At 41.6% G+C, this 25,956-nt stretch overlaps 1 protein-coding gene across 10 annotated transcripts in view; it reads left to right on the forward strand.

Annotated features, from left to right (window-relative positions):
* Positions 1-25,956, forward strand: part of ARHGAP26 (Rho GTPase activating protein 26) — a 454,090-nt gene that overhangs the window by 121,626 nt on the left and 306,508 nt on the right. For all 10 annotated transcript variants that reach the window (XM_054487310.2, XM_063665239.1, XM_054487312.2 and 7 more), the window contains exons 6-10: positions 2,687-2,797; positions 10,412-10,516; positions 12,016-12,145; positions 16,147-16,247; positions 21,639-21,733. In XM_054487310.2, the coding sequence (XP_054343285.1) occupies positions 2,687-2,797; positions 10,412-10,516; positions 12,016-12,145; positions 16,147-16,247; positions 21,639-21,733 (542 nt within the window). The remainder of the gene's footprint in view (positions 1-2,686; positions 2,798-10,411; positions 10,517-12,015; positions 12,146-16,146; positions 16,248-21,638; positions 21,734-25,956) is intronic.

The raw sequence follows: 25,956 nt of genomic DNA on the forward strand, positions 1-25,956 counted from the left end.
GCTCTTAAGATGTCCAAGTAGCATATTGTATTTGGTATAATGGAAGTAGGGGTCTGTTCCAAGTTTCTTCAGTAGGAATGTTGACAAAGGAACACTAAGAGAAATATGCCTTTGGGAGCTGTGTCTTAGTAAAGGGTGTTATAGAACGGGTTCTGACTGTGTCATTTCTAAGGAAAACAGTGTTTTGTTTCTTACTAGCAGGATATTCATTTATATTAAAAATATATATTCACTTTAGTGTTTTGTCATTGAAATATGCTTTCAGTGTAATTATCTGCTTTAAAGGAGTGATTTGACACAGACACATTATGGAAAGGTGTAGAGCTTTATAGTGAGAGTTGAGATACTTCCCAGCATAGCATCTTGCAACTCCATACATGGAGTTTCTCTCTGGGTGCCAGATCCCAGATCAGTGGTTCAATTGTACCCGCTCGTGGGCCTGTCCTGGACACACACCTGCACACACCTGCACAGAGGGAGGACACACACCTGCACAGAGGGAGAAGTGAAATTGAGAGGGAGTGTTGAAATTTCCCTGCTTGGAGTAAACTGTTGTTCTTATCGCAAAGAAAGTATTTGGGACGTCTGTGAACATGGCCCATGGCCTTTTCTGAGATTCCCTGCCCTCTGACAGCTTGTTTTGTGTATTGGAAAGGTCTAGATGAGGATGACTCTGCAGGAATTTCTTTTTCACTGTAAGAATCTGTCTCCCATGGAACCCAGGTTGTCCCAGGGTATGAGGAGACAGTAGAGACTGGTGGTTTCAGGATGATCCAAGGGCCTTAGGGGCAGATCCACCAGGACAGAAATCCCAGCTCTGCCTTATACTAGCTGTGTCACCTTAGTCAAGTTCCTTAATGTCAATGGATTACATTTTCTTCCTGTATGTTAGAGATACAGATAATATCTCTTTTCTAGGAATTTATTGAAGATTAAATAATTAAAATTAATGAAGATTAAATAAGGTAATGTATGTACAGCTATGGGCATGATTCCTGGCACAAAGTTAGTGCTCAGATAACCATTATCATTATTCTTATTTCTGTTTTGTTTGTTAGATTCGAGTACTTTTAACATGTGACATACTATTTGGGCTAATATGACATCGGTTTGGCTCACCCACTTACCTTTTTTATTGATATGTAGTAATTGTACATATTTATAGGGGATGTATGCTATTTTGATACATGCCTATAATGTGTAATGATCAAATCAAGGTATTTAGGGTATCCATCACCTCGAACATTTATCATTTCTTTGTGTTGGGAACATTTCATATCTTCTAGATATTATGAAATATACACCGTACATCAGTTAACCATAGTCATCCTACTGTGTTATGAAATACTAGAACTTATTCCTTTTATCTCACTGTATTTTTGTACCCATTAAGCAACCTCTCTTCATCCTTCCCACCCCCCCCCCCCACCCTCTCCCCCTTTTTTTTTTTGAGACAGAGTCTTGCTCTGTCACCAGGCTGGAGTGCAGTGGCGTGATCTTGGCTCATTGCAACCTCCGCCTCCTGGGTTCAAGTGATTCTTCTGCCTCAGCCTCCCAAGTAGCTACCATGTGTGCTACCATGCCCAGCTAATTTTTGTATTTTTAGTAGAGATGGGGTTTCACCATGTTGGCCAGGATGGTCTCGATCTCTTGACCTTGTGATCCATCCGCCTTGGCCTCCCAAAGTGCTGGGATTACAGGCATGAACCACGGCGCCTGACTCCCACCCCTTTCTTAGCCTCTGATAACTATCATTCTACTTTTTACTTCCTTGAGATCCACTTTTTTAGCACCTACATATGAATGAGAAGAAGTGATATTTGTTTTTCTGTGCCTTCACTTGACATAATGACCTCCAGTTCCATCCATGTTGCTGCAAATGACAGAATTCCATTCTTTTTCATGGCTGAATAGCAGTCTCTGTGTGTGTATTTATCCATTCATCCATTGAACTCTTAGGTTCACTTCATATCTTGGCTGTTGTGAATAGTGCTGCAGTAAACATGGGGGTACAGGTATCCCTTTGATATAGTGACTTCCTTTTCTTTGGATAAATACCAAGTAGTGGGATTGCTGGATTATATGGTAGTACTATTTTTAGCTTTTTGAGAAATCTCCACTGCTTTCCGTAATAGTTGTACTAATTTACATTCCCACCATCAGTTCCCTTTTCTCCCCATCCTTACCAGCATTTGCTATTTTTAATCTTGATCATAGCCATTGTAACTGGGTTGAGATGATATCTCATTTTGGTTTTGACTTTCATTTCCCTGATGATTAGTGATGTTGAACGTTTTTTAATATATCCTTTGGCCATTTATATGTCTTCTTTTGAGAAATGTCTATTCAGATCTTCTGCCCACTTTTTAGTGGTATTATTTATGGGGCTTTTTTTTTCTGTTGAGTTGTTTGAGTTCCTTGTATACATTTACCTTTTTAAACCAATAATCTCATTAGAAAGCTTTTTTTTGTTTTAAAAAAATTGTATGTATTTAAGTTGTATAATATGATGTTTCAGTGTACTTTTGCATAGTGAAATAGTTACTATAGTTATTCTTCTTCTGTGTAATGCTATTTTATTTGTTTTTGAAAATTATCTCCTGAGATTTTTTTTTCTGACCTGCTTTCGGAATGCTATCCTTGGGTAGTGACTTGATTTTTCTCTTAAATTCCGTCTTGTTTGTAGGCAGACAGCCAAGTGGACCTGGTCCGGCAGCATTTCTATGAAGTATCCCTGGAATATGTCTTCAAGGTGCAGGAAGTCCAAGAGAGAAAGATGTTTGAGTTTGTGGAGCCTGTAAGTAGATATTCAGGGTTTAATGATGTACCCATATATTCATCCCTCATTCTAACTAGTAGTAGATTACAAAATGCTCTAAATTGTTGATGAAGAGGTTGAGCAGCCCTGACGCTGTCCCTTCTGTAAGTATCAGTGCTTTGTGAGCCTGGCTGCCCTGGATTCTTCCCAGCAGCCATTCCTGTACAACACATAGCAATGGAGATAGAGCGTCCAGGAGTCATTCCTTCCTCTAGCTACCCATATGATTTTCAAGTGGACAGAGTGGAAATGGGAGTCCAGAGGGGAGGGGTTCTTTATCTTTCCATGAAATAGTGATTATACCTTAACTTCCCTCCTCTCTCCTACCCTTCTTCTCTTCCTCAAATAATTCAGATGTAGTAGTCACCCAAAGACATAGTACATTTCTGTTTTTACCCTCTGGTTCAAAGCCCCTTCTCACCCCATTCAGGTATTAAAGGATGCTATATAAAGTTTCTCACATGGATTTCCCACATGGATTTGTTATAAACAGAACAGCATAGAGACTCTGCTGAGTGGACCGTGATGGAATTTGGACTTGGACACTGTCCCACTGAACATGAAGATTGCATTGTGGGAAAAAGCCTGACTTTAGTTTAGGCCACACCAGCATGGTTGTGGTTTTGTTTGGACATGGTGCCACTCCACTTTGCTGGGTGTGGCACTGGTGTGGAGAATCCACAGCAGGAAGACTTCATGGAAACACCAAAATAGTATATGGACCTCAATTTAAAACTCTCGCAGACTGTGGATTTTCCAGTCAAAATGCAGCCTCTGATTTAGACTCAAGCATGGCATCTCTGTACAAATAAGATTCTCTACCTAGATTTAAGAAAGGATAATTTTCTTTTTTCTTTTTTTTTTCTTTGAGACAGAGTCTCGCTCTGTTACCCAGGCTGGAGTGCAATGGTGCAATCTCAGCTCACTGCAGCCTCTGCCTTCTGGGTTCAAGCGATTCTCCTGCCTCAGGCTCCTCAGTAGCTGGGACTACAGGTGCATACCACCACGCCTGGCTAATTTTTGTATTTTTTAGTAGAGACGGGGTTTCACCATGTTGGCCAGGATGGTCTTGATCTCCTGACCTCGTGATCTGCCCGCCTCAGCCTGCCAAAGTGCTGGGATTACAGGCATGAGCCACCACCCCCGACCAAGAAAGGAGAATTTTCTTAAGCAAATAGGAGTAAAACTATAAGAAACTGAAAGAAGTGGCCACTCTTTCTAGTAAAGAGCATTCTGTACCCCATGTCTAATTTATAAACTTTTGGGGTGGATTTTTTTAGGCATGTAGACTTGCTAGTAGTTTCATCAAGACTCCAATTGGTGGCCAGGCACAGTGGCTCATGCCTGTAATCCTAGCACTTTGAGAGGCTGAGGCAGGAAGATCACTTGAGACCAAGAGTTTGAGATCAGCCTGGGCAACTGGGCAACATAGTGAGACTCCATCTCTTTAAAAAAAAAAAAAAGATTCCAATTGGCTTTGGAACCTTATGTCTACATCTTTTACTATGCTAGAACTGTAATTTCTGGATACCACTCCCAGCTACCTCATTTGGTAGATTCGTTAAAGTCGTCAATTACTTCAGTCTCCGTATATGAATATTAAAACCTTAGACCTAACTTCCTGTCCAGCAGTGGTTTCAGTCAAGGTCCCAGGTCAAAAATCCCCATCTTTCCACAGGGTCTGTTAGGTATGAGCAGCTATCTGTCAGATAAAGCAGCCTTATTGATTTTCCTGCTTAAAGCACAAGCTGGCCTTTCAAGCAAAGGTTTACTGAAGACTTGCTTCCTGTGGTCAGGGCAGGAATTCAAATGCTGTCACATAGAATTTGCCTTTAGCGTTATTTTTATTTGCTTTTGCCAGAATTGCTAGAGAAAAAGAACAGTGCATTTCTAATAATCTTTATATATACTTCGATTAATATTATTCCAAATTTGCTTGCTTTTGATGAGTTTTTTTTGTAATTGGCCCATCCAGTTTTTTTGAGGTGAGTGTTTTGTTATCCACTTTGATCTCTCAGTAGGTGTACCTAGTGAGTCAGGTATTTTATCTGTTGGCTTTTGCTGAACGGTATCCACAAAACCTCATACAACAATAGATGTTTACTTTTCACACATCTGTGAGGTTCAGCCAGCTTAGGCTGGGCTCAGCTGGATAGCTTTGCTGATCTCAATGGGTTTTCCTCCTCCTTCTTCTCCTTCTTTTGTCTCTCCTCCCCCTCTTCCTTCCTTCTTTTTTGAGAAAAGAAATCTCTAAAGATTTACTATTCCATTTCCTGGCATTCTGTTGTAGTGTGTCCATGTCTTAGGGAGTTTTCACTTTAAGAAGCAGTAGCATCATGGTTAAGGATTCTAGAGCTAGACTCCCTGAATTTAAATCCCAGCCTAGCCATTTACTGGCTGTGTGTTCTTGGGCAGGTTATTTCTCTGAGCCTTACTTTCCCCATCTGCAGAATGGGGATAGTAATATCACCTACTTTATAAAGATGTATGAGGATTGACTAAGTGTTTATCCATGTGAGGTGCTTAGAACAGAACCTGATTAGAACCCAATAAAAACTTAGCAATTATTATTTTTTTATTTATGAGCAAATGAGTGAAGTACCAATATTAATAGGGCCTACCTGTTTTAATATAAACAGTTTTGGTAGCTCTAAATGTATGTATATTTATTGAATACCATAGAAAATGCTGAAAACCCAGATGCTGTGGCTGAGGCATTCACAGCCTCACTGGGGTAAGCAAGATGTGTATAGTAGAGAGCTAGTCAAGGTAGCAAGTAGTTCAGTGACAGTTTGGACAGGATGGATGCTATAGATGTGCCAGAGGGATTTAAAAGTGTAACCATTGTAGTGTGCAGATGTTTTTCAGTTCATACAGTGAGAAACCTGGAGAGCTAATGAAAAGAAATTTTCAGTCTTATGTTAGGACAAAGAGATAGTAATAGGGATTTGCCCAAAGTTAAACTAAATGTTGAGAGGCTGGATATAGGATTCAGATGTTTGGCCTTTGCTTTTCTACAGAAGTTATTGTCTCTGCACATCAGCTTCTAGGCAGGTCAGTGGCTTCAGGAGCTGGGGATGGGGAGAAGGTATTCATACAGTGAAAAAGCTACTGAAGAGATGGGTGATTCTCAGTGTTAGACATGCACATTCTCAGGCTTCACTCCAGACCTGAAATTTAAGGGAGGGGCCCAGTAGCCTGTAGTTTAGTAAACCTTCCCCATGATTCAGCTGCACATTTCAGTTTGAGCCACTGGCCTAGATTATACAAAGGAAGAACATGAAATAACAATTGATGATATTATCTGAAACTGTCATGTACCATGCTAAGCGCTTTACCTAACAGTATGTCAGTCAAACCTTATAACATCTCTGAGGGTAAGTACTGTTTTTATCCCAATTTTCAGATGAAGAAATGGAAACAAATAAGTTTCTTTACCTGTCCAACATCATATCTAGTAAATAGCAGAGCTGGAAGGATCTGACTCTTCATCTCCGTGAAATAGCATTTGATTGCTTACAGGTGGGAAGGAAACCAGCAAGAAGTCTATTGAACTAAATTGCTGGAGTGGGTATTCATATTTGAGTTGGTTACAGTCAAGGGAGTCTTCCAGTCATGTAAGGGACCTCTATGCAAATCGACCGTGTTCATTTGTTTCTTGAAAGTAACTTCAAGTACCAGGATATTATTGACCTTCAGAAAAAGAAACAGTTGTAGTGTTCCCGAGGAAGAAAAATCAGACTTCTGGGATCTAAATCAGATCTTCTGGGATACACACACACACACACACACACATACACACACACACACACACACACACACACACACACACACACACACACACATATAGACACACACATACACATATATGTATGTGCATATATATGTATATGTATGTATATATTTGCACTGGAAGCCTTAATTTTCTTGTCACAGTACTAAATGTTCTTGAGATTTGGATTGCAGATTAATAACATGTTGACTCCATGAAGGTGAAGCCACATTCCCTCTGTGCCCTGAGTTTTCGTAATTGAAGGTTGGGTAGTGCCTCAGAGAACTCATTCTCCATGTTCATTAGGCCTGCATCCTCCGAGTTTTACATCCTGAATATTTCTTGGTGCAGTGTCTCTTCCTCTCCTTTCCGTCTGCTTCTGTCCCATTGCAGGCCTTCATTCTTTTCTTTGGACTTTGCATTCTGCCCTGGGCTTCCCTCTTCTCCAGTCTGGCCTGGACCAGAATGCTCCTTCTAACACGTCAGTCTGATTCTCTCTCTCTCTTTTGCCAAGAAGCTCCTGACAGCACTCCTGTGCTAAGCCCGTTACATGGATGATCTGAATTAATCTTCACTGCAACTCTGTGCAATAGTAAAAACCACTGTTATCCTCCTGTCAAAGATGAGTTAAAGGGAATTATGTGGCTTAGCCCCCTCAGCTTTTCATCACTCTACTGGCTGCCCTTCTCTTTGTTGCCTGTGTGGATGATTCTTGGTAGCTGTATTAGTTTGCTAGGGCTGCTGTAACAAAGTACCACAAATTGAGTGTCTTAGAACAACAGAAATCTGTTGTCTCACAGTTCTAAAGCCTAGAAGTCTGAAGTCAAGGTTTTGGCACCAAGATCTCTCTGAAACCTGCAGTGAAAGGCGACTTCCTTTCCTCCTTCTAGCTTCCCGTGGCTTGTGATCATGTTTGGCATTTCTTGGCTTATAGATGCCTCCCTCCAGTCCTTCATCCTCACATGGCCATGAATGTCTCTGTGTCCACATTTTCACCTTTCTAAGGACACCAGCTATGGCATCCTTGTAAAAGTACTAGGGCCCACCCTAATGTCCTCATTTAACTTGATTACCCATGTAAAGACCCTATTTCCAAGTAAAATCACCTTCAGAGGTATTAGGACTTCAACATATCTTTTTTTGGGGGACACAATTTAACCCAGTAAAGTAGGTCTGTTCTATGAATGGTGACAATCCAGAGTGATGCAGCCAGCATTAACTTGGGCAATTAGATTTTTGCTTTTTAAAATGAAAATATAAATTATGTTGTCAGCTAGGAAGTAGGAATAGGTTTTGCTTATGGTTATTCTTTTAGGATAACAAGGATGGAGAAGGAGGCACAGGGAGGTGGGAAAGATCTTTCCTATGTCAGGCTGTGATGTTGTGGTTGCCCCGTGGACAGCTGACCCCTCTTATTTGATAACCAGGTGGGACTGCAGCAAGCTCTTCCTCCTAGTGTTTGGGTAGAAGCATTTCTTTGAAGCAGACAGCTCCCCTATCTCTGGAGTCTCGTGGGCTTCATCTTGCCCCCTGAGGAGTGGACTTTCATTTCCCACTTTGTAATAGTTCAAAGGTTCATATAGTGTTGGGGGTGGGGGAGAGAAAAGGTGCTGGGAGGGGAGAAGCAAGGGGGAAGTGGGCCAAAAATAGCAATATGTTAAGGAGTCATTTCCCATAGAAAAATGGACAATCAAGGCATGAGATCAAAGGAAGAAAAACAAAATAAATATTAGTAACTCTCTGCCTTTGGGGAGCACTTGCAGGTATGCCCAGGTGGCATCTTAGTGAGCTGTTTGAGAATATTTAATTACCCCGAGCAAGAGAGGCTCTGTTTACTTTAAGTGAAGGATAAATCATAGTTAATAGGAGGAATGACCTTGGAATTAGCTGCTTATCTTCTGCGTTATTCTCAAGTCAGGGGTAGTGTCATGCCTTGGAAAGGCGATGGGGCAGGGCATTTGCAGACAGCAGGGAGAGCAGAGATAAGAAGAGGCAAAACAGTTTTCATTGTGAATGCTGGGACTCGGTTTGGCAGAGGAGCCCCTTCTCCTGTATTATTGGAGCCATCTAGAAGGAAAGGTATGGGTCTTCCTCTCAGAAAAGTATGTATAGAATGAGCCCAAAGCCTTCGGTCATCTTTGAAGAAAAGCATTCATTATCAGTCTCTAGTGACTCAATGGCGCTTACCACTCATTCACGGATTTATGTTAGGGGTCTGTATATGGTGCCACTGGATAGTTTTATAGCCAGAGGACCCAGCAATGCCTACTCTCCCACCACCCATAGAATCTAAGGGGATAGATGGGCCGGGGACAGTGGCAATGGGAAGTTAAGGGCCATATCGTAAGGGCCATATCGTCATAATCTGGGTTTTATCTTCACAGTGCGCAGATCTTTGATTAAACCGGGCTGGCCTGCCCTCTGAGTGTAGGTCCAGTGCTATATACTTTTGTGCTGACTATTCCTGCTGCAAACAAGGTGGGAGAGTAGGGGGAGGGTGGGCGGTATGAGATTCCTTTACAGTCACTTATTATAGCTGCCTCTCAGAAAAGGAGAGTTAGTTAGGTGAAAATAAGTGGGATGGGATTATGTTTAGTAAGTAAAGTAAATTTTTTTTACAAAATAAGTAATGTTTAACAAGTAAAAAAAAAAAAAAATCATTTAGGGACTGAAAATCCAAAGACCACAATGTAAAATAAAGCAAATGTGTCTTGGAATAAGGTGGTATGGCAGGTCAGGGAGGTCAGAGTGGACCCCTCAGAAAATGTGGGTCAGCCTTCAGAAGCCGAAGTTAATGGGATAGTCCCCAAATACTATGGAGCTGTGCTTTGTGATAGAGGTGAGGCGCTGGTCTTTCCTAAATCTCATTTGGGCTTTTATTCTGATCCTTTCTTCAGGTTGAAGTTTGGAACTGAGGGAAGACGTGTAGAACTTGAGAAGGGGCCAGGAAAGCATAACAGCAGTGAGGTTTGGATGTAAGCTCCAAGAGGAAAGACCACAGGAATGTTGTTTGTTTAGTTTGGAGAAATGAAGGCTGGTAGGGGCTCAGGGAGGGGACATTAATAGTTTTTAAGTATATGAAGGCATGTGGTGAGCATCGTGGTGAACAGATGTTTTTACCATTCACTAAAGACAAGACTAAACAATGAAACGGGCTTACCTTTTAGCCTGAGGGATTTAATTGAGAATTTAGGGAAACCACCATAAGTGAAAATGTGGGAATATGGAAATATTTTAATAAAGGAATCCATAGTGTTTACTTTTGAGTAGTTTGGGGAAAGTACAGAAACACACTTCAGTTGGATGATTTTCTTTGATTTGACTTTGCCTGTTAGACTGTAGACTCAGGACACCCCACTTCCTTTTCTCCCTTCCTTTTCTGTGTAATAACCTGATACTACAAATGTACTAGAGGGAAACTGAGTCAGAACCCTGGTCTTTGGTTTCTGAGGAAATGATGTTCTCAGCAGGTGGTGAGGCCCGCAGGGCAAGGGCATGGGTGTTGGTGCCAAGGAGACCTGGTTTCAAGTTCTGGCTGCCACTTACTGTGTGTTTTGGGGCAAGTTTCTTAACCTCTCTGAACCTGCTTCCTCATTATTAAAATGGGGATAACAGTAGTGCTTAGGTCATGGGATGTTGTGAGTACTCTCTCAGGGCATGGAAGGGCATAGTGCCTGGCACACAATTGGTGCTCTTTAAATGTCAGCCATTATTATTCTCTATTTTAGACTTTCAACCCAGTGTTGGGAGCTCAGATACAGCTACATAATACCTCTTTTCAACCTGGTTATGTGACCTTTGCCTTTCTTCCTTCATTACAGCTGCTGGCCTTCCTGCAAGGACTCTTCACTTTCTATCACCATGGTTACGAACTGGCCAAGGATTTCGGGGACTTCAAGACACAGTTAACCATTAGCATACAGAACGTGAGTGGGCATAGGGACAGGCTTCCTTTCTCTGGTTAACGAAAAACAAAATATGGGCCTGATTGCCCTAGAAACCATCCAGGTGGCTTGGAATGTAGGTGAGGAGGGTGGGTCTTGCTTGGGTTCAGAGGGAAACTAGGGGCAGGCGTTTCTAGAGTGCTTGGTGGTTCTGAGTTAGACCATCATCCTCTTCTCCATTATTTCAAAGCCCTATTTATGTTCTCGGAAGTGCTGCTGCTGATTGTGTTTCAAATCTGTAGCGTCTGTAGCATTGGAGTCAGGATTTCCTTTGGCGGTGGAAATCCCAGCCCAACCCAGCCTCCATTCTGTGCATCTAGCTGCCTGACTATATGAGACCGTGTGGAGTGTGTGTTCTGGGGATGGGGGCTGGGGACATATGCTGGCCTCCAGCTCAAAGGATGTGCTCTTGTCCAACTCTTAGGAAGGCTGGCAGGAAATCCAAATCTGTGCTTCACTCCCAGCGTGGTGAGCATTCCCAAGTTTTAGACACAGGACCTTTTGGTGCACAGAATCCTGCATAGGGCTTTTTGGTCAGCAGTCACTGGGGCTTGAGCCCCCTTCTTCACTGTGGGATTGGACCATGTTATTCTTCATATTTTCTTTGTCTCTAGGTGATCTTGTGTCCATGTAGGTTGTACTGCATGGCTTTTAGAAGCCTGGAGGTTACATAGTAGTCAGTGTTGTCTCAGAGAACCGGAAGTTGCAGAATCTTGGAAAAGGTTTCACAAAGCATGGCTTCCCCTTAGGCCAGGTTTCTCAGAATGCAGGCTCTGAAATCGAGATTGACATGCAGCGGGCTTACCGGAGGTGGGGGCAATGCTGGTAAAAACACCTGTGACAGAGTGAGGGCACCTGGACTCGCAGAGGGGGAAATAGAGCTGTGATGCAGATGCAGCAGAGGTCTCAGTGCAGGGGAGGCTCTGGAGCTGGGACGATCCTTCACAGTCACCCTGAATACAAGCAAGGGGGCCAGGCTTTCGACCCCTTCTGCCTTTCCTCTAGCCTTGACTAGTCATTGGGTGCAGGCTGACCTTGAGTGAAGGAACTCCCCTTTTAAGGAGGGACTCATCTGTGAGCCATCAGCAAGCAACATTCACGGCAGCTGGAGAAATGAACGCCTAGGTCCTTAAGTCATACAGGCCCCTAGAGCATCTGAATCAGAATCACCTGGGAGGCTTATTGTAAAACACACTTTTTGGCATCCAGAGGTGCTGAATTGATCTGTAGGAGTGAAGGCTGGGCATTGGCATTTTCTATAAGATCTCTAGGTGATTTTGACGGTCACTAGAGTTTGAGAGTCATTCTGGTATAGGACTTTAAGGCCAAAGTATACTTCTCATAAGGGAGTATTTGGCCAGTTCCTGGAAGGTTGAATGTCCTTTATCTCATTTTAGATCTAAGGATTCTATTAGGTTGATCTGGATTGTTTAAACAGATACTTCGTTTCTTTGATTTGAATAAAATTATTTTCATCCTAGACAAGAAATCGCTTTGAAGGCACTAGATCAGAAGTGGAATCACTGATGAAAAAGATGAAGGAGAATCCCCTTGAGCACAAGACCATCAGTCCCTACACCATGGAGGGATACCTCTACGTGCAGGAGAAACGTGAGTGCTTTGACTAGCAACAGCTTGGGATGTACTCAGGCCTCTTACCTAGAAGGTGGAGGGTGTATCCAGCAGTGCCTACCTTACTGTAAATACATGCTTGGATAACAAGAACAATTTTATAGTTCATCTTTCCAAAGGGAAAGATGATGTCCACAGAATCTTGTCTACCTTTGTTTTTCTTTATGAATGGGAATTCCTTTGGGAACCTGCAATTCTTTAAGACTCTGTGGTTGCTCTTCTCTCTCTAGTGTTACTCTACTCTTGAGGTTCCTATACCCCTAGTCCAGCTTTATATAGCATACCCTGAATATAGCAGCCCTGGAAAGGTCTTAAATGCTAGGCCTCTGTTATCTATCAGCAGTGCATCCTTTGGTAGACTTAATACTTGGTGATTCTGTTTTCATTTGACATTGTTTCAGCAAGGCCCAAACAATCATGACTTAGGCCTTTTCCCTCTTCTCCTCAACTCATTTCATTCCAACACTTGAATTTTATGAAAAGTAGAAACAAAGGCTCATTCAAGAGCCAGGAAGAAGGCTGCATGCAGTGGCTCACGTCTGTAATCCCAGCACTTTTGGAGGCTGAGGTCAGTGGATTGCTTGAGCTCAGGAGTTCAAGACCAGCCTGGGCAACATAGTGAAACCCTGTCTCTACAAAAATACAAAAAGTAGCCGGGTGTGGTGGTGTGCACCTGTGGTCCCAGCTACTTGGGAGGCTGAGGTGGGAGGATTGCTTACTGGAGTGAGCCTGTTGAGGTTTATAAGAGCTCAGGAGGTGGAGGCTGCAGTGAGCTGAGATTGCCACCACTGTACTCCAGCCTGGGTGACAGAGCAAGACCCTGTCTCTGAAAAGAAAAAAAAACCCAAAAAACCAAGAATACCCATTGTTCTGCCAGTGATGTCTAGGAAAGGAATAGGAAAGGAATGCTAGGTGCTGCTAACATGGACATTTTAGTGATGACTCCCAAGTTCATGCCTTATGGCTGGGGAAAGGCTCTGTGATGGGGCCGTGCCATTTAGGATAGCACATTCAGACTTAATTCATGTATGCAATGCTAGGAATGAAAGAAAGTGAATGTTTTTTCTTTAATGGGTAATTCTTCTCCTAGTCCTTTGGTAGAGAACATTGTCTTTCCAGATTTTTGCAGGTTTTGTGTTCTTTCATGTCCTTCTTTTCATGTAGAGTTAGGCAGATGTCTTCACTCCTAATAGCTTTCTGATGGAATAGAATAGAAATACTTGGTTTCACTAATTATTCTATTTAGTAATTACTCAAAAATTTGTTTGGACTTAAGTTTCCTGGTAACAATGAGGCAGTAGTGGTGTTGGAGGTATTGGCTGTGATGAGGATTACATTCCTTATTCTTACAGGGATGAGCCTGTTGAGGTTTATAAGAAATGTAACTACTTCAGTTGTGTGTTTTGTATATGCCTGAATACAAAGTGATCCCCTCTTTGCCCAGTGAGAAGATCCCTGCAAAAGGTTTTAGGTCTACTTGAAAATATAAATTTTTAGGACTCTAAAAATATAGTTCAAAGTACCTATAATACTTAATTTGTTAATATATCATTCACTTACATATATAAAATCAATGTTTTTTTTGCACTCTCATATTATATCACACACTTTTATTCAGACACTTCACATGCTCTTTCTACATTAGTGTGTTGATTATCACAAGAACACTTTTTTGTTCCCTAACACAGTCCAGAGCACATGATGGGGATACAGCACTTTTTTTAAATTTTAAATTTTTTGTAACTTTTTATTTTGAAATAATTTCAGACATACAGAAAAGTTGCAAGAATGGTGTAAGGAATAACCATAAACCCTTTACCCAGTGCACCAATTTTTAACATTTAGCCACAATTATATCATTCCTTCTTTCTCTGTGTGGGAGTGTGAGTATGCACGTGAATACAACTTGCATACACACACATACACACTTTTTTCTGAGTCATTTGAGGATATGGTTGCATATACCATGCTTTTTCAGTAGTGAGTATTTTCTAAGAATAAAAGATATTCTTTTTATGTAAACACATCTGTTAGGTTGGTGCAAGAGTAATTATGGTTTTTGCCATTAAAAGTAATGGCTAAAATCGCAATTGAACTCTTGCACCAACCTAATATCAAATTTAACATTGGTGCAATATTTAATCTGAACTACAGTCCATATTCCAGTTTTGCCGGTTGTACCAATAATGGCCTTCTAAAGCATTTTGTTGTTCTCCAGTACAGAACCTCATACTGCATTTAGTTGTCATGACTTTAGTCTCCTTTAATCTGGAACAGTTCTCCAGCTTTTCTTTGTCTTTCATGACATTGACATTTTTGAACAACACAGTCCAGTTCCTTTATACAGTTTTCTTCAGCATGGGTTTATCTGGTGTTTCTTCATGATTAGATTTGGATTATGCATCCCTGGTCAAATCCTACATAAGAGTTCTTCTCTGGGGCCACATGTGGACACATGTGGTGTCAATCTGCCCCTCAGTGGTGATGTAAATTTTGATCACCCAGTCAAGGTTTTGTCTGGTTTCTCCACTATACAGTCACTATTTTCCCCTTGCAACTAATTAGCAATCTGAAGGTAACACCTTAAGATCATGTAAATATCCTTCTCCTTATCACACTTTACCTCCATAGATTTAGCATCCATTGACAATCCTTGCCTGAGCTGATCTTTACTATGATGGTTGCAAAATGGTGACTTCTCAGTTCCACCAACCCCTCCACATTTAATAGTTGCCATTCAGTGTACTTATGTAAGGAAGAGTCCTGCTCCTCTTTCTTCCTCCCTCTCTCCCTTCCTACTGTCTATCCATCCATCCGTCTGTCCATTATCCGTCTTTCCATTGTCAGTTTGGATTTATGGGTTCCTATTTTGTTCAGGAGGCTATAGTTTATCACCGTCCTTATTTATCTTGATGCTCAAGTTGTCCAAGATACAGTGCTTTGGGAATCTTTGTGTTGTTCATTTGCTGGAATTTTTTCCCCAATCTGTAAGAATACACTAAGATGGTTTGTATTTTCATTTGTCCTTGATGGCCCAGTGGAAACATTTACTGTTTTGTTTTTTAAGTTTACTAAATGACATCTAACACTTGCAGTTGGCAGTCATGCCATAGCATTGACAATTATTAAATGTCTGCTAATTCTCTTTATGTTTAAGCAATTTTTTTTTAACAATTTCTGCTGTGTGATCTCCATAAGCACCTAAAACTAATATTGGTTGAAGTCCTTTGCAGGCTGACTAATGCCTTCTTCCTTTAATAGTGCTTTGTTTTCAAGTAATTGGCTAAGCACTGAGTAAAATCAGAGACTTGGCCAGAATACGACTGCATGGCACCTCCTTCTTGAGGTGACATACTAATCTTGAGGGACATAGTCCTTAGAGGTTACATCTGGGCATTGACAGTCACGTCCACTCTGCATCTCTGGTGTCTCTGAGGTCTCCTTGTCTGCTTTTCAGATCTTCTTGAGTTTTGCTAAAGTAAGTTAGGGGTTTGGAAGTAGGTCAGAACCCCTGATGTCTGTGCACAGAGTCACAGATCAGCTGTGTGGGAAGCATGATGTCATCGTAACAGATGGGGATGGTCACAGGCGCTTGGAGGAGGCTTTCTGCGTTCTCTCCTCAATCATCTTACTCCTGTCAGCGAAGAGCGTGGAAACTTCAGTTGGGGCTTGATGATGGGAACATGGATTAGTTTCCCCAGGGAACCTTTACTTCCGTTGTATTTTAAGACCCACTGGATGTAGCATTAATGGGAAACAGTCTTCTTTGGTCCCTGGGGGAAATCCCTGGGTTGGTTTCATTTGAGCCCGTGGGATCAGATTTCTGTCTATTCATTCTAGCTGGTGTGGAGAATATATTACTTCTAACATAGTTTAAGGGTAGATGAGCATTATGAATTATGGGTTGTGGTTTTTCCAGCTCACGATGTATAGCATACAGTGGAATGTATAGATATTTTGTGGGAAATATTACCTTTCAGGTCACTTTGGAACTTCTTGGGTGAAGCACTACTGTACATATCAACGGGATTCCAAACAAATCACCATGGTACCATTTGACCAAAAGTCAGGAGGAAAAGGGGTGAGTTCATTTTTAAAATTTGATGTTTGATTTGCTTGGCTAACATATAATGATTATAATGCATGTATAAAGTAACACCTCCAGTGTTTTATTTATGTTTCATTATAAATTTAAAATTAATAATTTAAAAAATTTTTATACAGTAGTTCCAGGAAGCCTAAGAGGCTGAAGAATCGCTAAAATAAGATGATTACTCTTAGCTCTAAATTATGTTAGGAACTGCAATTAAGAAATATTTTTGTATTTCACATATATACAATATCAAGCGTGTCAAAGATTTTTATATGCTAAAAATTATTGAATGACCTCATCCTGTGAAACTGACTCAATCCCACTCCCACTTGATACCTGGAGAGCTGCCAGTGGCAGCGTAGATGTCCTGGTTACCTATTGCTGTGTAACAAGTCACCCCAAAACTTAGCAACATTTAAAACAACAACAATCATTTTAGTATTTCTTATCATTTCTTTGGGTCACGAATTCAGGGGGCATTTGGATGGGTGGTTCAGGCTTGAGGTTTCTCATAAAGTACTAAGCAGATGGTAGCTAGAGCTAGAACAAGGAGAGTATGAAGCAGCTCAAGTTGGCCAGATACAGCTGTCTTCCTCTCTCCTGTATCCTTCTCTTCCCTTTTCCTTCTTTCTCTGCATACTCCCAGGGTCTCGCCATTTGGTCTCTCTGTATTAACAAGTTTGGGCTTCCTCACAGCATGGTGGCCTCAGGGCAGCAAAAGGTTTTAGGAGTGAATATTCTAGAAACTAAAGTAGACACTGCATTGCCTTTTCATGACTTAATCTCAGAAGTCATAGAGCCTTACTTTTACCTTATCTGTTGGTTAAAATGGTCACAATAGCCCTCTCAGTTTCAATGGGGGAGGAGGTAGACCCTGCCCCTCCATGGGAGGGGCATCAAAGTGTCATTGTAGGAAAAGCACGTGGCATAGAAGGTGATATGTGGCTATCTTTGGAAGAGACAGTTGGGCACATGTGGCTCCCTGGTGTCCCCGCCATTGGGCAGCTCCTTGAATGCTCCTAGTTCTTCCCTCCTCCTGGCTGTTGCCTCTCACCTCCTGCCTGCTTGTGAGTCTCCTCTGAGTGTTCCCACAGCAGGCCACATGCATTTCTATGGAGGCAACCTGTCTTTTCTCTTTGCTCCTATACTTTATTTTCTGCCTTTGATATTCTACATTTCATTATGATAGCCCTAGCTTTGATTTTTTTCTTTTTTAATCTATTGCTTGGGAGTTTTTGGTTTTCCAGGATTTGAGATTTGGTCTCTTCCAATAACTCTGGAAAATTCTCACCAATTATCACTTTGAGTTTTGCCTCCTTCCCATTCTATTGTCTCCCTCTGGAGATATTTAAATGTTTTTAATAAAAATATTTACATGTTTCATCTGAGTCTCTGGACTATATTCTGAATAATTTCTCTTACTCTGTCTTCAGCTTAAATAGCTTTTCATTTGTGTCTAACCTGTCGATAAATTAGTCCTCTACAAGCATTCCACTTCAGTCCTCTCTGCAGTACATTTTTATGCAACATGTTGAGTTTGCGTGTGTGTGGGCATTATAGAATAGGGGTTAAGAGTGCTAGCTTTGCTCTCAGTCTGCCTGGGCCAGTGCTATTAGGTGCTGTTGTCATTACTGTTAGGTACTCAGCCATGTTGTGCCCCTTGTTCTCTTCCACTTCCAGCTTTTCTTCCTGGCTTTCTTTTACTTAAGCCATGATAGAGAAGTTTATCAGCATCTCTGTTCCTTCCCTGAATCAAAGCAATAACAAAGCCCTTTTTATGTTTCTTGGCAGGGGCAGGATTGATTTATAAATAATCTCAGGAAAACAGACGTTAAAATGTCAGAACAGTGAAATTACATTTAGGAGGAATATTAAAAACCTACATTATTAGGTGTCCCCTAGTTTTCATGAAATTGAAACAGAGTTGGGCCTGCTTTCCTTGGATTGAGCCTTAGTCCCTTCCCAATTCTTAGTCCTTCTAGAAATCAACTTCACCAAATTGTTCTCTCACACAGTCTGTTTTTGAGCTTTTTATCTTGGGCTTTCTCAGACTTTTAATGAAGAACTCTTGTATTTTCTCTATTCTTTTCTTATCACACTTGAAAGTGAAGGGTAGAAACCAATTATAGTGGATGTTTGGTCCTCCAAAGACTTTAGAGAGATACTAGAAAGCATGTCATTGGATAGTGAAGAGGTTTATGTGAATTAGTATATATAAATTTTTTGGAACAAATCCTGACACGTAATGGGTGCTATATTAGGACCTTGATATTATAAGAATTAATTTTCCTAGTAATTCCTTACATTTATATTATGTTTTGTATTTTTCTACAACCTTTTATTATTCTATATTATCCTGTTTGGTCCAGTTTTCCTCCTTTTACAAAGGAGGACATTGAGGTTAGGAGAGATAATATGATTTCTAAGGTCATTTAACAAGTTACAGAGCTGGTGCTCAAACCCTCTTTCCACAGTCTGAATCTCCCGATTCTGAAGTCATTATACTTTCCATGACATCACTATTTCCTCAGCTTTAGGGTGAAGGAAATATGAGGACTGGCTGTCTAGAAGTGATATCTTCTCGATTATGCAGAGGAATCATGTGATGTTGTATATATTTTTTAAAAATAGAGACTGAGGCCAGACGTGGTGGCTCATGCCTGTTAATCCCAGCACTTGGGAGGCCGAGGCGGGTGGATCACCTGAGGTCAGGAGTTCAAGACCAGCCTGGGCAACATGGTGAAACCCCATCTCTACTAAAAATACAAAAATTAGCCGGGTGCAGTGGCGCATGCCTGTAATCCCAGCTACTTGGGAGGCTGAGGCAGGAGAATCACTTGAGCCCAGGAGGTGGAGGTTACAGTGAGCCAAGATGGCGCCATTGCATTCCAGCCTGGGCGACAGTGCGAGACTCCATCTCAAAAAAAAGAAAAAAAGAAGAAATAGAGATGAGTCTCACTATGTTGCCCAGGCTGGCCTCAAACTCCTGGTCACCTTGGCCTCCAAAGTACTGGGATTACCAATGTTTTCTACCATGCCTGGCCTGCATACATGGTTGAACAAAGCTCTTCTAGGAGCTAGAGGTAGATAGAACATAGATAAATAGATAACATAAATAATCTTTTAACCTAGATAATTGGGTGTTTTCTTTTCCTAACATGCTTTCTCCACCTGTTAGTTTCCCTCACTGTCCTTTTCATTTGGATTATTTTCCTTTAAAAGTACCCACTGTTCTCATAGCTTCAGATCTGGAGTTGTGAGCAGTTTTGCCACATCCTCCTGGAGACCAGACCCTATGTGTGACAAAAGAATTTCCCTGCATCCGACACTCTGACCTGAGGCACCTCTGCAAATCTGGAGCAGCCCAAAACCGATCCTATCCCTTCTTTTGATTGAAACCCTTCTTTATTTTCCTGCTGCTCTCAGGATACAAATGAGAATCCTGCATGGTCTTGCCTCTGTCACTCCTCAAACTCTTCTTCTTTCTACTTTCCCTTATTCTGGGCTTCTAGCCACACCAGCTGCCCTGCTGTTTCTCCAAGCCTATGTGGACCCTGACCCCAGGGCCTGTCCACCTGCTCCATTCCCTCCTCCTTATTTTATTTCCTATGAATTCTTTCAGTTTCAGCTCAAGAAAGCTTTTCCTAACCTTCCTGACGAGGTCAGATCTCCTTAACTTTGGCTTTTTAAAAATAGAATTTGTCATGGTTATAACTTTTCATTTACTTATTTAAGTGATATCCATGTTCCCCACTTTTTAAAGCAATCAGTAGTTGAACAGACCATCTTTATAGATTTTTGCTGATATGGTATGGTCATCCTTGGAACAGAATCTTAATCTTCCTCCTCTTTCTGCATGTATTTGGTGATCCTTTATATATCCCTATTCCCTCCCATTTCTCTGGGACACCTCATGTAATTTTTCAAAATGGAAGCTGGTCCATAGCCATTTAATCGGATTTATAGTTAGACATCAGCAAAGTCAGAATCTCTTTATGTTTGGGTGTTTTCACTCAGATATTTTACAGACTAGAGAAAGAGCAGTTCTGTCTGAGAAATTAATCTTTGCTATTCAATGGAAGACAATAGGTGTAAGGCCTGTGAATATAAACTGTCTCCTCCTAGGCCTTCTGTGTTTTGTTTGCTCTTCTGGTATTAGTGGGTGGTTAAATTTTACCTTATGTAGCCACACTTTGTTATTTCAACAAACTAGGCAAGCTTGCTAATTTCCCCTGTTAGTTTAGATAAAAAAGATTGACAGAGGCAGGAGAAACAGAAACCCTAACAAATTCCTAAGTGACAGTAAGAAGAAATCAGGGACAGCAACTTCTGTGTTTCTGGGCAATAAACTAGTGCTATGAGATGAAATTGTCGCATTCAGTTGAACAATGGAATACTACTCAGCAATAAAAAGAAATAAGCTCTTGATATGCACAACAATATGGATGAATAGCAAAGCAATTACGTTAAGTGAAAAAAGCCAGACAAAAAGAGCACATACTGTGTAGTTCCATTTATATAAAATTATAGACTATGCAAACTAATCTATAGTGACAGAAAGCAGATTCAGTGATTGCTTGGGGATGTACTAGGAGGAGGGATGGATTGCCAGGGGATACAAGGAAACTTTTGGGGATGATGGAATTGTTTGCTGGCTTGGTTGTGGTGTTGGTTTCATGGATGTATATGACATCAAAATATATAAATTGTACAGTTCAACATATACAGCTTATACCTTAATCATATGTCAGTAAAGTTGTTAAAATGTATTTATTGAGGAGCTACTCTTTTCTAGGATCCAGTTGGGCTCAGGAGACAAAAGTAAGCAAAATTTGACCCAGTCTCTGTTCTCAGGGTCCTGTGGTCTAATGGAGAGAGAGACATTATTGTATTCATCACCTATATCAATGCACAGTTTCAGCTATGGTCAGTGCTGTGATGGAGGGAGAGGTACATGGTGCTTTGTGCACACGTTCTGGGGATATTTGTTCTGGTCCAGGAAGGTTTTCTTGGAGAAGTGATGACCAACCCAAGATCATAGAAGCTCAGAGTTAGGAGGAGACCATCTTCTTCTACTCTTATCAAACCTGCAAATTAAAACAGTGTCAACACTCATTTATCTACCATGGACTGATGCGGTGCCATCATGATCCACCCGTACTAAAGATGTTTGGGTCCAAGTCTAACATGGTGGACAAATGTAAGCTGCATGAGGCTTTGTCCTGGAAAGGTTTATAGTCACCCTTCCACTGCCCATGGTCATGAGCACTCAGATTTGAGAAGATGAAATGATTGCTCCTGTTTACATGTCATGTATGTCCTGGGAGGAGTAGAGCTCCCATTCTGGCCTCATCTTGATAGTCTGTGTGTTCCCACTAGGGAGAAGATGAATCAGTTACCCTCAAATCCTGCACACGGCGGAAAACAGACTCCATTGAGAAGAGGTTTTGCTTTGATGTGGAAGCAGTAGACAGGTGAGTAGCTAGCACGCTTTTCTCAGGAGCAAATAGAGCTGAATTTCTATATCTTACTTTTTCTTTCCAGTCAAAGCTTTTCAGCTTTTTTTCCCTTCTCCCCCTCCCTCCTTCCTTTCTTTCTACATCCCTTCATCTATGTCCAGGGTGCTGGATCCAGGCCATTGCTGATTTGCGAGAATCATTAGAGCCTCCCTATCTTTTGGGTTCAGCACTGAATCACTGGCTTGGTTTTGTTTTACTTTAATATTAGTGCTTTCATGCTCAGAAATGTGTGTTGTATCTCCAGGAGATTGAGTAGACTTTTAAAGAAAACTATTTAGCATGATTGTATCAGCTATTTGAATTTTTTTAACTGAAAAAGTTAGTATAATGATTCGAAAGGCATTGGAATGGAAGAAATTTTTCTCAAATAAAAAAACAGCTTTTAGTTACATTTCACCTACCAATGTGTGTGTGTGCCCAGGAAAGACACCAAACCACTTGTGAAATCACAATTTTTTGGAGAGAGCCGTGTGTTGTATTCCTCGAGATTTATAGAGTCTCTCATTAAGTTGTACCATTTCGTGGTGTTAAGCTAGTTTGACAACATTCCAATTCTTTGAGACACTTTACTTGGCAACAGGTTAATTTTTTCAATGAAACCCACGTGTTAAGCTTATTTGAGCTGCCTGTTCAAGATCAGGAATGCTAGCACCAAGATCCTTAAATCTCAGCATGATACTCCATATAATGCCATTTAATCTCTCCCTTTTATTAAAAAAACATTATACCATTTCATCAAGCCAGTACTTACCCCTCCCTGGGAAGTTCACCTGTGGCCACCTTTCTCTGGCTCTACGGCATCCTGAGACTGAGTACTGCCTGGGGTTGCACTGCCTTCTTCTGGTAGGTGTCTATTCTGCACTGCAGGCTGCTGGGGCTGCTGGAGGCTGTTAGGCCTCCCATGGAGACAGCATGCCCTCTTAGCCTGTATCAGAAGTTCGTGGAAACTAACTGCATCTCTTAAGCAATTTAGTCATTACACCTTTGGCTGTCAAGCCAGACAACCTGGGTTCAAATTTTGACTTTGCTGCTTAGTAGCCATGTGACTTTGAGCAAGTTATTTAATCTTTTGGAAACTTGATTTTCTCACCTGGAAAATGAAGTTCCCAGGATGGTTATAAGGATTCAAGGAAATAATGCATGTAAAATGCTTGGCAGAGGGGCAGATAATAAGTGCTCAACAAGTATTAGCTGTTATTCTTTTTTGCTAATAGCTTATCCTGTGTGCTCCTCAGACTTGGTATTTCACTTCTAAACACAGAGAGGTACATATCCTTTACTGTGTGTAGAGGTGTGAGAGGGGAAGGTAAAGAATGGCATGGGTGTAGGGTTGGAGGATAGGTTGAATTGGGGTAGCAAAGGGGAATTGCAAACAGCCTCCCCCAAACCAAATTTGGTTATTATTGGTTTTAAACAAAACCTAAACCTTGGTGCTTTAAGCATCTCTCTTCTCTTTTCTAAGCATGTGATTGAAGGGAATTCATATTATTGGCATCCTTGAAGGAGGTTCAGAAGATCTGTTTGCATGGAAGTACAGCCACCTGTGATGCTCATCAAATGCACAGTTCCTAGAGATAACCATCTGCTGCAGAGCTGCTTTGAAGAGGGCATGCTTTGTGTTGCAGCTCTCTGTCAGATTGAAAACAAGCCCAAATTTGCTTTCTGAAGCCGAATTATTTTTTGTATTTTCATCTTCAGAAGTTTCCCGAGAAGTTGTGGAGAGTGACTTTTTAGGCGATTAAAGCTCACTGTGGCACCTCCATCTTGTTTCCACCCTTGCCAGCACTTCCTAGCACCTTCCCTCCTTTATGACTCCCACAACAGCTGTGCATGTCCCAATCATAAGCAAAGAGCGAGTGTGTCACATTCAGCATACTGAGTGGGCTTGCGAGTCGATTGCTCCTGAGTTTCTGTCCCTGGTTCCCTTTGCATGGCGTGGAGAGATTTCAGTCATGGTTCAGATGAGGGTACTGAATCTCCTCTTTTTTTTTTTTTTTCTTTTTTGGGATGGAGTCTTGCTCTGTCACCCAGGCTGGAGTGCAGTAGCATGATCTCGGCTCACTGCAACCTCTGCCTCCCGGGTTCAAGTGATTCTCTTGCCTCAGCCTACCGAGTAGCTGGGACTACAGGCAGTCGCCACCATGTCCGGCTAATTTTTTGTATTTTTAGTGGAGACGGAATTTCACCGTGTTGGCTAGGCTGGTCCTGAACTCCTGACCTCAAGTGATCCACCCACCTTGGCCTCCCAAAGTGCTGGGATTACAGGCATGAGCCAGCACGCCTGGCCTGAATCTCCTCTTAATAAACAGGAGGTAAGTAGACCATCCTAGGAAACACCTCCTCTCAGTTTTCTATGTAGGTCCCAAAGATTAGGTTACAGTACAGCAGGATTTTCCTCCTTTCTCCTTTTTTGACCCCAGTGCCTTTCTGTTTTTTTTCCCCTCATTGTTTAGAAGGGGGCCCGGGTAGAGAAGGAAAAGGCATTTTCATGCGCTGGGTAGCTGCCTCCCTGGGAACTCTGCCCAGAATCCTTTTCTCTTGAAGACTCCTGTACTTTCCTTTTTCACCAATGTCCTTTAGCGAGGAGGCGATTGCTGCTAGATGCCCTGCTGTCCTGCCTTCCACAGGTTCCCCAGCTCCACCTGCTGGACCAGAGAGGCAGAGGATCAAAATGCAAGTTTAGCACCTAGGAAATGTGGAAGTGAAAGAGGGGATGGTTATATTTAATCGCATAAGGGTTCGAGGTACTCCTGGAGTATGTTAACTGGAGAATACACAAACATTTATGTAGTAACTAGAAATGTTTTATTCTATCAAGATACAAATACATGTTGAAATGTGAAGTATGTGACTTAGAATATGGGATATTGTGGATTTTTAAGATTGAATACATTTATCCTTTATACTTAATGCTGATATATCATGTTATTTTGTAACAAAAGCTGTAGCCTTTAGGAGGTGATATCCTAGGACGTCAATATTGTGAGTTGATTACCGTACATCAATGTATTTTACTGTGGTGAAAACCACGTGCACTCAGTTACAGATTCCTGGTGCTTGTCCCACACCCACACAGTTCGACTTTCTGGGACTGAGACCCTGAAATCCATATTTTCAAGCTTTTTAGTTGTCCTTTATTCTTACTACTACTTGGTATGTTAAATACAATGTGTTTCACAATACAGTTTCATCAGAGCACATGAAAACATTTTCCTAATTTGAAAAATCACAACAAGCAACTACAGCAAAACAAAACAAAAAAAATTCAGGCTCCTCTACTAAGGAGCTGAATGCTTACCTGTATGGAGGAGGAGAATGTAACTGCTAGGAAAGGTGATTTCTAGTCTCTGAGACAGATTACTTGACCAGGCAAAAGGCAAAAACAACCACCACAATAAAACCCCTGCCTTTTTAAAGGATGTGAAAACGGAGGAGGAGTGAGGCAACTGGTAGTATCAGAGCATTTCCTATAAGCTGAACACTTTCATCCTTGTTTTGTGTCATCCTCACTACAACCCAGGGGGGTAGGTCCTCCATTATTCCCATACTGCTGAGGAATCTGCAGTGTAGGGTGGTGAGGCCGTTTACTCAGGGCTAAGGTGGGATTTGAACTGAGGTTCGTAGGAGCCTGTTCCAGGGCACATTGGTGCCTCAAGACTTTGGATTTTTTTTTTTTTTTTTTTTTTTTTTTTTAGATAGAGTCTTGCTCTGTTGCCCAGGCCGGAGTGCAGTGGCACGATCTCAGCTCACTGCAACCTCTGCCTCCTGGGTTCAAGCAATTCTCCTGCCTCAGCCTCCTGAGCAGCTGGGATTACAGGTGTGCACCACCATACCCAGCTAATTTTGTATTTTTAGTAGAGATGCGGTTTCGCCATGTTGGCCAGGCTGGTCTTGAACTACTGACCTCAGGTGATCCACCTGCCTCGGCCTCTCAAAGTGCTGGGATTACAGGCGTGAGCCACCACACCTGGCCTAAACTTCAGATATTTTAGAAACATTTTCCAGTGATGAGCTCAGAGCTGTTGGTGGTTGCATTTCAGAGACACCGCAGTGTCCAGTTTTCAGGCTGTGAAATCTGGGAAGTGCTATTGGCACCCTGTCAGATGCATTTGGCATTATAAACTACAATGAAACTGTACAATATAAAGTACAATGAACTGAAGCAGCAAACTTGCCTC

Source organism: Pongo pygmaeus, chromosome 4, assembly GCF_028885625.2.
Source record: "Pongo pygmaeus isolate AG05252 chromosome 4, NHGRI_mPonPyg2-v2.0_pri, whole genome shotgun sequence".
NCBI classification, from domain to species: domain Eukaryota; kingdom Metazoa; phylum Chordata; class Mammalia; order Primates; family Hominidae; genus Pongo; species Pongo pygmaeus.